At 43.9% G+C, this 12,116-nt stretch overlaps 2 protein-coding genes across 2 annotated transcripts; one reads left to right on the top strand and one right to left on the bottom strand.

Annotated features, from left to right (window-relative positions):
* Window positions 1-344: 344 nt before the first annotated feature.
* Window positions 345-3,554, bottom strand: LOC139462700 (circumsporozoite protein-like). The gene is made up of 3 exons (XM_071244528.1): window positions 3,425-3,554; window positions 1,430-1,520; window positions 345-903 (listed from the first exon to the last, which is right to left on the bottom strand). Exons 1-3 carry the CDS (start codon window positions 3,552-3,554, stop codon window positions 345-347), a joined length of 780 nt encoding a protein of 259 aa, XP_071100629.1.
* Window positions 3,555-10,515: 6,961 nt separating this feature from the next.
* Window positions 10,516-12,103, top strand: LOC139462699 (uncharacterized). Its single transcript, XM_071244527.1, has 2 exons — window positions 10,516-10,614; window positions 11,297-12,103. Exons 1-2 carry the CDS (start codon window positions 10,516-10,518, stop codon window positions 12,101-12,103), a joined length of 906 nt encoding a protein of 301 aa, XP_071100628.1.
* The last annotated feature ends 13 nt before the right edge of the window (window positions 12,104-12,116 follow it).

The following is a 12,116-nucleotide window of genomic DNA, read 5'->3' as shown; positions in this document are numbered from 1 at the left end:
CAGAAACTCATTCTTTCCGTCAAAGGCGACTATGCTTGTCGTAAGAGGCGACTAACGGGATCGGGTGGTCAGGCTCGCTGACTTGGTTGATGCATGTCATCGATCCCAATTGCGTGGATCGATATCGATGCTCATGGTATCAATCAATGGATTGTCTGGTCCAGACTCGATTATTTAAGGACCGCCGTTATAGCTGGTATATTCCCATCTCCCCAGGTGCTCCCTCACCCTCTCCCACAGGTGCTCCCTCACCCTCTCCCCCAAGTGCTCTCTCACCCGCCCCCTCCGCCAGATGCTTCCTCACCCTCACCCGCTCCCCCAGCTGCTCTCTCTGTCTCTTGCTCTCACTCAGCTGCTCCCTTTTCCTCTCCCTCAGCTGCTCCCCCACCCTCTCCCCCAGCTGCTCCCTTTTCCTCTCCCCCAGCTGCTCCCCCACCCTCTACCCCAGCTGCTCCCTTTTCCTCTCCCCCAGCTGCTCCCCCACCCTCTCCTCCAGCTGCTCCCTTTTCCTCTCCCCCAGCTGCTCCCCCACCCTCTCCCCCAGCTGCTCCCTTTTCCTCTCTCTCAGCTGCTCCCTTTTCCTCTCCCCCAGCTGCTCCCCCACCCTCTCCCCCAGCTGCTCTCTGTCTCTTCCTCTCCCCCAGCTGCTCCCTCACCCTCTCCCCCAGCTGCTCCCTCATCCTCTCCCCACCCTCTACCCCAGCTGCTCTCTGTCTTTTCCTCTCCATCAGCTGCTCCCTCACCCTCTCCCCCAGCTGCTCCCTCATCCTCTCCCCACCCTCTACCCCAGCTGCTCTCTGTCTTTTCCTCTCCCCCAGCTGCTCCCTTTTCCTCTCCCCCAGCTGCTCCCTCACCCTCTCCCCCAGCTGCTCCCCCACCCTCTCCCCCAGCTGCTCTCTGTCTCTTTATATATAATTAATTAACTGTTTCAACGATTAGACACTGTGTCCTCGTGGTCTAACCTGTACATAATCTTGAACGCGGCGTTAAACCCCATTTCACCTCACCTCCTGCAATTATCTTTGTTCGAATATAAGTTCTTAACATTTATATTTCATGACTCCCTGCTTGTTTTGAAGAGAATAAGTTCCACAAGTTTTGGTATCGTTCAATGCATGCACCAAACGAACAAGACGCCCAGGTGTGTTCCAGATGGCTGATTCGCGTCTCCAACAACACAGAACCATTCACAATGCCAGTTCCAGTTGTCACTGGGCTATCGCTGGACAGCGCCTTTTACAGTAAGTTGTTTGTAAAATGGTCCTTGGGGCTTTTAAGGGAAACACATTAACGGTCATTCAGCGTCACGCTCCCTCACCCACATGTTTCAAAATACAATGAAAAACAATGACTTTGACGTTGGTGTACTCGTGCGTCGAAGTTTCTTGTGTCTTTCTTTGTTTCTAATCTAGATTGAGGATCTCCCAACATGCCTGAGTCGTAGTCATGGTCGCAGACGTTGCAGCCATCCACGCCCACGTCTTTATGACCGACGTAGGTGTTACCGTGCGTAGAACATACTGAAATAGAAATTGCCTTTTACAGAGAAAGTTTACATTTTACGAAGAGTAGAAATGATCGATATTACGTGCGTTCGTGTTTTCCAGGGGTGTACCCCCTCTTTTGGAAACCAACTGTAGTATGTTGTAGGCAATAAAATTATCTGAGAGAGGATTTTCATATTTTGGACCCCTCCATTTAAAAAATTTCTGTCCACTTCTGTCCCGTTTCTTGTTCGTTTCATTTTTAGCCACCATCAAACACGCGTGTATGCTTTCTTTTACCCTGCGGTTTATTACACATAGATTTTGTTTGTTTGTTTGTTGTTTAACACCGCACTCAGAAATATTCCAGCTACATCGGCGGTCTGTAAATAATCGAGTCTGGACCAGACAATCCATGAATATTGATCCAATACGATAAAATTCACCGAGCCTGACCACCCGATCTTGTTAGTCGAATCTTGCAAGCTTTCTGGGGACCTAGTACATAGAGAACTCGCAATAATATATTATTGTGTTTCGGATGTACCTGTTTTATTCCCACATGTAACTGTCTATCGTAAGGGACCAGATATTTGATATGGCGACACTGTGCTGCGTGATCTGGCGGGCCAGAGGTTGACTATTCGGTGAGATGCTGTAAAAGTGTTGTGCCAAAAAATAGAAAACGCTGTTCAGTATTATTGGACTGATCATTATGTATTAGATTGATTCACCTTTTACAAATTCAAATTCACATTCCCTGTATTTTCAAACACATTTCGACCATTGAACGTCATACTGTAGGCTCCTGTAGTCAATACAATTGGTATAATAAGGTCGTTATTACTGGCGGTAAGTTCAATATTGACACATTTGCCTTTTTGTGAAGTTTGTAATATGCCACCTTCTTGTTTTGCATTTGTAATGCAGAATTGTTGATCAGTTTGAATTGTTCTTCTTGAGATGGTTCGAATTCTCATCGTTGAAGTGTTGCCGCCTTAAAAAGACAATGGTATGCCACAACGTGAACATACAGTTTCTGACCCGTGAAAGATTCCGGGGTAGAATAGGTCTTCAGCAACCCATGCTTGCCGTATAAGGTGACTATGCTTGTCGTAAAAGGCGACTAACGAGATCTGGTGGTCAGGCTCGCTGACTTGGTTGATACATGTCATCAATCCCAATTGCGTAGATCAATGCTCATGATATTAATCACTGGATTGTCTGGTCAAGAGTCGATTATTTACAGACCACCGTCATATAGCTGGAATATTGCTGAGTGCGGCGTTAAACCACAAACCAACCAACCAACCAACATACAGTTTCTAGTTTACCCTCAGAGAACTTAAAATATGGATTGTTGTTTAAAAGAACTGGACGTGACGCGTTCGAATCCATTTACACTCTATTCTCCATTTGGGTCATACCTGGGCGTGTATCTTCTTATGGTTTACCGCTTCCGTAATTTGCTTTATCTATGATGTCGCAATTAACCTGTCGTCACAGATCATTTACTTCATGTGATTGTCCAATTACAAACCCACAGCTAAACACAGTCAGTCATTTTGTCAGACAACTTAAGAACTGTTGGACAAAGTGATAGATATTATTCAGGTCTAATTATAGAATGGAAAGTAAACTTGTTAAAAATACTGAAGCTTTCCCTTGATTCGCTCCGGTTGGCGATAGGTAAACTGACAAAATGTAGCGACCTGGATGTGCAGGTAAGAATAATGCACACACATAACAAACTTAACATTGGTTTGTGTTTTAGACCACAAATTGTATATTTAATGATTTGATATCATCAACTAAAACTTGGCCACGTCATACAAAAATACGTAAAAGATGGTAATTGTTGTTACCCTGCCTGGCGCTCGGCATTAAGGAGATAAGTCCCACTCACCAGTAAGAGCATTGCCGAGTTCCTGTAGAGTTGCCGGAGGGACTTGGCGCGATGAGAGGGCGATCTGCTGCTCGTTCTATATGAGGTCGATAGGGTTGAGTCTGGTGACCGGGCTGGCCTCTCCATGCGGACAACGGCCTCCTGCTCTTAGTGGGCATCAACATCCCAGGCACAATGACGCCGTGCGTTATCATCTATGAGGATGACGATCTGTATCCCGATTCATCAGTGAAAAGTACTGGAACCGATCCAAACTTTCCTGCCTGTGATGTCGGGTCAGTGGGATGCGAATGCACGCCTTCTTTGACGGAGACCAACCTCACCGCGACTACGCACTGTCGGAACAGTAACGTCAACGCCACGGGCGTCTTGGTACTATCAGGAGAAACCTGAGTTCCCGCTGTGTGGTGGAACGCTGTCGACCACTGCATGTCACCGAGCGGCTGATCTAAACGTCTGGTATCTATTCTATGCCCTGCCGACCCCAAAGACGTTTGCAACGTGACGCTGTGTTGACCTAGGTTCAAGCATGCCTATGAATCTGCCTATTTCTTCGGTCGTCAAACGACGTCTTCGACGCCGAGGGGGCACATGTGCATTCAGTTGTTGTAATCCTCAGTAGTAAACGTCCTTGTGCTCTCTGTCAATGATGTGCAACGATTCTGTCTCCATACATTCATGGATGATTTTGTCATACTGAAGTTAACTTTGAGCAGATATTAAGCTTCCAATGCAACGTTATTAAGTTGGTTTCTGTGAGTGGGTGGGATAGTATCGACCTCAGCCATGTCAGCCCGTCATTCTCGCCATGTATACCCTTGCCAAGTCAACCCTACCCATGCTGGAAATGTAACTCCATATACATGAAACGACAACACCAGAGAGTAACCAGGCCTGATTATCTGACAAAAGATTTCATTGGGTGTCATGGCTACACCTACCATCAAGCTCCTCACAGCGATATCCCGTTGGCGGAGCTCTCTATACTATCGCTGCCACCAGTGAAAGCGCCTCACCGTCAAAGGCGGCTACGACCATGCTTGGAATTGAACTCGCAACCGTCGGACCGTTATGTTTACAAAACAAATGATGACTGCCGTGATGCCGAATACTCTCACCCCTTGCTTAAATATTTTCTTTGTTTGTCAATTTGCATTTCTGTCTCATTACAACAATTATATAGTTAGAAAGTAAGGGGGGAGTTGGGTGATTTTCCGTTCGTCTGCAATCTCGAACCAATCTGATCAAACAAACAAAAAGGTACATTCATCTGGGTAATATGGCCAGTCGTAAACCTTTTCAAAATTAACTATGATATCATCCCCAAAGGCATAAACAAAGTATAAACTATATTTGGGGTTAGAGGTCAAATTTCAAGACGGCCGCTCCCACAATTGTGGCAGCGATGTTACCGAGAGTGCAACAGCGGTGTCATGCGCCGGGAAGGAATTAGACTAACCATGTCAACCTGCCACGAGAACCGAAGAAGGAGAAGAAAAAGAAGATGTTTATTCTCATGAATCACGGTGGTGATATTGAGAAGTTGTCAGGAAAACAAACACAATAATGAGACAATAATTAGTCGAGCATACGCAATCCACATTTAACATACTAAGCTTAAGAAGAGGTTCACAAGAGCATGCCATAAGGAAAATACTTATTTACCATAATATGATGGACAATGTCTTTTCCTTAAATGTTCCAATTCAAAACATTCTTATGTAAAATTAAATTCATCACCAAAACAAGAAGAGATATTGGATGAAACTAGAACATATTACAGGAAGCTATACGCCGCTGAAGATTGTATTCAAGTAAATTTAAAAGAGCTACTTGTAAATGTAGAAATATCAAAACTAACTGAAAATATATTGTATATCATGTTTCATGAAGGAGCTTCATATGAAAAAAAATGAAAAATGAAAAACATTCGGGCCCGGATGGATTGACAGTAGAATTTATTAATTCTTTTGGAATAATCCGGTAAAAAATTATGATGAATATGCAACATTTTTTAATTTTGAGGACTATTTTGCGAAAAAACGGATCTCTATTTTTAGATGGAATAGAATCTAGTGTTTTAGTAAACGGAATTGCCAGCACGTTTTTCAAATTACAACAGATAGCCGCCAGAGGGATCCAGTCTCACCGTATATATTTGTTTTATTTGCATAACTTTTTGGCACTATTGATAGGAAAAGAAAAGAAAAATAGGGGTATAAAGATCGGATGCATAGAACTTATATTGGAACAATTTGCAGATGATACTACACTCATCTTAGATGGATCAGAGAAAGGAATGTATGCAGCAATAAAGACGGTACAATATTTTGCCATATTTTCAGGATTTAAGGTGAATACAGAAAAAAACCCAAAGTTATGGATTGGGTCAAAAACGGGATCCTGATGTTTAGCTATGTAAAGAATGAAATTTGAACTGGACCCAAACATAACTTACCATACTGGGTGTCAAATCGATATAGACTTGGAAAACATATGGATAAATTATGATGAGAAAATCATTTCAATAGAAAAATTTGATATTATGGTCAGCAAAAAACTTGACACCAATGGGAAGAAACGTGATACTTAAATCCTTACTTCTTTCCAAGCTAAACCACTTGTTTACTTATTTTGGAGAGATCAGTGTGGTACGATACCAACAAAGCCATTAATAGTGAATCAGTTATTAATATATGAACTGATAAAGGGATAAAATTTATAAACGATTTTATAAATAAAGATGGTACATTGTGTAATCTTGCAGAATTAAAAAAAACCCACAATATATCTATAGATTATCTAAGATTCCAAGATCTGAGAACATCTATCAGAGTATATTTGAAGAAACAAGTGAAGGATAAACAAATAGGCCTCTGGACTGTCCACTTCTTCCATGTAATCTGGCGGCACCAGGAATTGAAAAGAAAGGGTATAATCAAACGTTATTAGATGCAATTTTTAAAAACAAAACAAATTCGTGAAAAAGATTTTCTAGGAATATTGAAAAAGAAGAACAGGAAAATATTTATTTTATGGCTTCTCGGTGCAAGGTTTGAGTTTTACACAACATTTGGCCACCACAAGTTTCCTGTACAAGATTGGATATGTGGATACACCCATGTGTACTTTCTGCACAGCTGAACCAGAAACAGTACTGCATATGATGTGTGGATGTGAATACGTGTGGGATATGTGTGGGAAGATGAAGGACTGGCTTAATACAATCTCGGTGGGAAAAGTTCAATTTACAAATGAAAACATTATTTTTGGTTTCAAGGGAATAAACAATAATCCATTAAATAGGATTACTCTTATTGTAAAACACACTATATATAAACACAGTAGAAATGAAGTTAAACCATAGTATACATAGTAAATCCATAAAACAAATAACAACCGTCTATTTTTAAAAAGAAAGATACTAGTACAATGAAATATTTTTTATCACCAACATTAACTTTACAAAGTGAGCAAAGCCTATCTACATATTGATATTTTACCATCCACTTGATTTAAATGGGTGTCGATGGTTGGAGGTTCTAATCATGTTAAATTAAGAGGTAAATACAGTAAAAAATCTTCCTTTAAATGACTGAGTGAGTTGTGTTTGACCCCCCTTGGAACTTTATTCCAGTTCCTTTATCACGGCGTGTTAGCTTGATGTGGGATGCAGGTTTTAGACGTTTACCACTTTAGTGAACCCACCAGCGCGGTTCTGATGCTGACAAAGCTAGCAACATTATCAGGGGTGATTTGAACTCGCGATTATAGCTTTTCTTGCGTGCCCACTGGACGCAACTCTGCACAGAGAATTGAATCGCCTGTCTTTTTGATGAATTAACTTTACTTCGGATCCAACTTTGTAAAAATTTATCGACAAGGCCATTTTTGAGTTTAGCGTTTAAGCAGTGACCACTTGGAAATTCCTGAGACAGCCAAATTTAATATAGACATGTACATTGTAAACTATGTTGAATTACATTTTACAAGAAGGAACTGAAACTCTGGTTTGCAATTTGAAGTTTCAGCATATCTTTGTACGTTATACCTGATAATATAGTTTCTGCTAGAACCAATTAACACCAATGTGACAGCATTCTTAAGCTAAGAAGAATGTTCACTGGATATCACCCCGTACAAGATAGAATCAGGAGTTATTTCCTTTACCTTGAAAATATACTAACCAATACAATACCCTAAATGAACGCGCTCCGGTACAAAAGTATGTTCGTGGCCCAAGACCTCCTATCCATACCAAAAAAATGGGTTGGAAAGATGGTCAAATAATTTATATTGACAGTCAAAAGGTACTTCTAACAATCTATTTTTTCTAAAAATATCAAACAGTTCTCTTAAGGATTGGTCAAATAACCGTTCAACGACTTTACAAGATCGTTTACTTGACATACAATAAGAAAAACCCCCAAAATGTACAATTAATGATAGTGTTTTTCGCTTTTGCAGTGTCGACCTTGAGTTTCCAATGCTTACAATAATTCTCAAATGCTTTGAAACATATTTCAAATTGTCTCAGAAATAAGGACAGTATCATTGACAGAGCATTTCCAAAGGCTTAATAAAACTTTCAATTTCTTTTAAAACATAACCATTTACTGTTTCCAGACCGATGATATCATTATCTGGCAAAAATGACTTAAGGTCATTTAGATGAAGGGACAATATAAATGGCAGCATATTCTCACCTTGCCTTACTCCAGTGTTACATGGAAACAAACGCAGTTACATTGCCATTATGAGAAACACGTTTTCATGTGTTGTTCATGTTATTGATAACATTAAATCATTTATTGGTGAATCCAATTACTTTGAATCATTTAATAACGCCAAACCATATCAAATGCCTTACTAAAATCAACAAATACACAACAGTGCTAGTTATTTTGTTAGGGAACTTCAAGGCTTGTAGTTGGTTACTCTAAATGGAGGTGCAGGTTTTGCCCAAACAACTGGTAATTGATATAACTATAGTCATCTAGGGCTCCGGGGTCGCCCTTGTTTTTGTAACAACTCCAGCAATTCTAGTCTTGTCAACCTCAACCGTGTCAACCCCAAAGACGCTAGCCATATCAACTCCCAAAACGCTAGCCATAGCAACTGCAACCATGTCTAACCCAACAATCCTAGCCACGCTAGCCATGTAACCCCGACACATCCTCGCCAAGTTAACCCCAACAACCCTAGCCACGATAGCCATGTAACCGCAACACATCCTAGCCACGATAACCATGTAACCCCAACAACCCGAGCCAAGCTAGCCATGTAGCCCAAACACATCCTAGCCACGCTAGCCATGTAACCCCAACAACCCAAGCCAAGCTAGCCATGTAGCCCAAACACATCTTAGCCATGTCAACCTCAACAGCCCTTGCCGTGCTGGCCATGTAACCCCAACAACCCTAGCCACGCTAGCCATGTAACCCCAACAAATCCTAGCCATGTCAACCCCAACAACCCTAGCCACGCTAGCCATGTCAACCCCAACAACCCTAGCCACGCTAGCCATGTAACCCCAACACATCCTAGCCACGCTAGTCATGTAACCCCAACACATCCTCGCCATGTCAACCTCAACAACCCTAGCCACGCTAGCCATGTCAACCTCGACAACCCTTGCCGTGCTGGCCATGTAGCCCCAACACATCCTCGCCATGTCAACCTCAACAACCCTTGCCGTGCTGGCCATGTAACCCCAACAACCCTAGCCACGCTAGCCATGTAACCCCAACAAATTCTAGCCATGTCAACCCCAACAACCCTAGCCACGCTAGCCATGTCACCCTCAACAACCCTTGCCTTGCTGGCCATGTAACCCCAACACATCCTAGCCACGCTAGTCATGTAACCCAAACACATCCTCGCCATGTCAACCTCAACAACCCTAGCCACGCTAGCCATGTCAACCTCGACAACCCTTGCCGTGCTGGCCATGTAACCCCAACACATCCTCGCCATGTCAACCTCAGCAACCCTTGCCGTGCTGGCCATGTAACCCCAACAACCCTAGCCACGCTAGCCATGTAACCCCAACAAATCCTAGCCATGTCAACCCCAACAACCCTAGCCACGCTAGCCATGTCACCCTGAACAACCCTAATCGTGCTGGCCATGTAACCCCTCTCATGCTAGTCATGTCAACCCCAAGAACCCTGGCCATGCTAGCCATGTAACGCCACTCATGCTAGCCAGGTCAACCCCAACAACCCTAGCCACACTAGCCCTTTAACCCTAAAAAATCCTAGCCATGTTAACCTCAACAACCCTAGCCATGCTAGCCATGTAACCCCACTCATGATAGCCATGTCAACCCTAACCACCCTAGCCACGTCAACCTCAACAACGCTAACCATGTGAACCACATCAACCCCAACAACCCTAGCCACAATAGCCATGTAACCCTAAAAAGTCCTAGCCATGTTAACCTCAACAACCCTAGCTATGCTAACCATGTAACCCCACTCATGCTTGACATGTCAGCTCCAACAACCCTAGCCATGTCAACCTCAACAACGCTAGCCATGTCAGCCTCAACACCACTAGCCATGTCAACCCAAAACTCCGCTAGCCATGTCAATCCTAACAACGCCAGCTATGCAAACCGTGACAATCTAACCATGCCAACCCCAGTCATGCTAACCATGAAAACCCCAGCCATGCTATCCACGTCAACCCCAGTCATGCTTACCATGACAACCCCAGCCATGCTATCAACGTCAACCCCAATCATGTTAACCACGACAACCCCAGCCAATGCTATCCACGTCAACCCCAGCCATACTAGCCATGAGAACCCTAGCCATGCTATCCACGTCAACCCCAGTCATGCTAACCATGACAACCCCAGTCATGCTATCAATGTCAACCCCAGTCATGTTTACCATGACAACCCCAGCCAATGCTATCCATGTCACAATGTGTGAAGCCCATTTCTGGTGACCCCCGCCGTGATATTGCTGGAATATTGCTAAAAGCGGCGTAAAACCAAACTCACTCACTCACTCACTATCCATGTCAACCCCAGTCATGCTAACCACGTCAACCCCAATCATGCTAACCACGACAACCCCAGCCATGCTATCAACGTCAACCCCAGTCATGCTTACCATGACAACCCCAGCCAATGCTATCCACGACAACCCTAGCCATGCTATCCATGTCAACCCCAGTCATGCTAACCATGACAACCCCAGTCATGCTATCAACGTCAACCCCAATCATGCATACCATGACAAGCCCAATCATGCATACCATGACAACCCCAGCCATACTAGCCATGAGAACCCCAGCCATGCTAGCCATGAGAACCCAATCATGCTATCCACGTCAACCCCATTCATGCTAACCTTGACAACCCCATTCATGCTATCCACGTCAGCCCCAATAATGCTAACCACGTAAACCCCAGCCATGCTATCCACGTCAACCCCAATCATGCATACCATGACAAGCCCAATCATGCATACCATGACAAGCCCAATCATGCATACCATGACAAGCCCAATCATGCATACCATGACAAGCCCAATCATGCATACCATGACAAGCCAAATCATGCATACAAGGACAAGCCCAAACATGCATACCAGGACAAGCCCAGCCATACTAGCCACAAGAATCCCAGCCATGCTATCCACGTCAACCCCAGCCATACTAGCCATGAGAACCCCAGCCATACTATCTGCGTCAACCCCAGGACAAGCCTAATCATGCATACCATAACAAGACAAATCATGCATACCAGGACAAGCCCAATCATGCATACCATGACAAGCCGAATCATGCATACCATAACAAGACAAATCATGCATACCAGGACAAGCCCAATCATGCATACCATGACAAGCCCAATCATGCATACCATAACAAGACAAATCATTCATACCAGGACAAGCCCAATCATGCATACCAGCACAAGCCCAATCATGCATACCAGGACAAGCCCAATCATGCATACCATAACAAGACGAATCATGCATACCATGACAAGCCCAATCATGCATACCATGACAAGCCCAATCATGCATACCATGACAAGCCCAATCATGCATACCAGGACAAGCCCAATCATGCATACCAGGACAAGCCTAATCATGCATACCATAACAAGACAAATCATGCATACCAGGACAAGCCCAATCATGCATACCAGGACAAGCCCAATCATGCATACCAGGACAAGCCCAATCATGCATACCAGCACAAGCCCAATCATGCATACCATAACAAGACAAATCATTCATACCAGGACAAGCCCAATCATGCATACCAGGACAAGCCCAATCATGCATACCAGGACAAGCCCAGCCATACTATCCACGTCAACCCCAGCCATACTAGCCATGAGAACCCTAGCCATGCTATCCACGTCAACCCCAATCATGCAAACCATGACAACCCCATTCATGCTATCCACGTCAGCCCCAATAATGCTAACCACGTAAACCCCAGCCATGCTATCCACGTCAACCCCAATCATGCATACCATGACAAGCCCAATCATGCATACCATGACAAGCCCAATCATGCATACCAGGACAAGCCCAATCATGCATACCAGGACAAGCCCAGCCATACTATCCACGTCAACCCCAGCCATACTAGCCATGAGAACCCTAGCCATGCTATCCACGTCAACCCCAATCATGCAAACCATGACAACCCCAGTCATGCTATCCACGCCATGCTATTATGAGCCAACCAAATCT

The sequence above is a fragment of the Haliotis cracherodii genome, unplaced genomic scaffold, assembly GCF_022045235.1.
Source record: "Haliotis cracherodii isolate W230 unplaced genomic scaffold, xgHalCrac1.p SCAF_15, whole genome shotgun sequence".
Taxonomy (NCBI): domain Eukaryota; kingdom Metazoa; phylum Mollusca; class Gastropoda; order Lepetellida; family Haliotidae; genus Haliotis; species Haliotis cracherodii.
The sequence above is the reverse complement of the archived record's forward strand: the minus strand, read 5'-3'. Positions and strand labels throughout refer to the sequence as shown.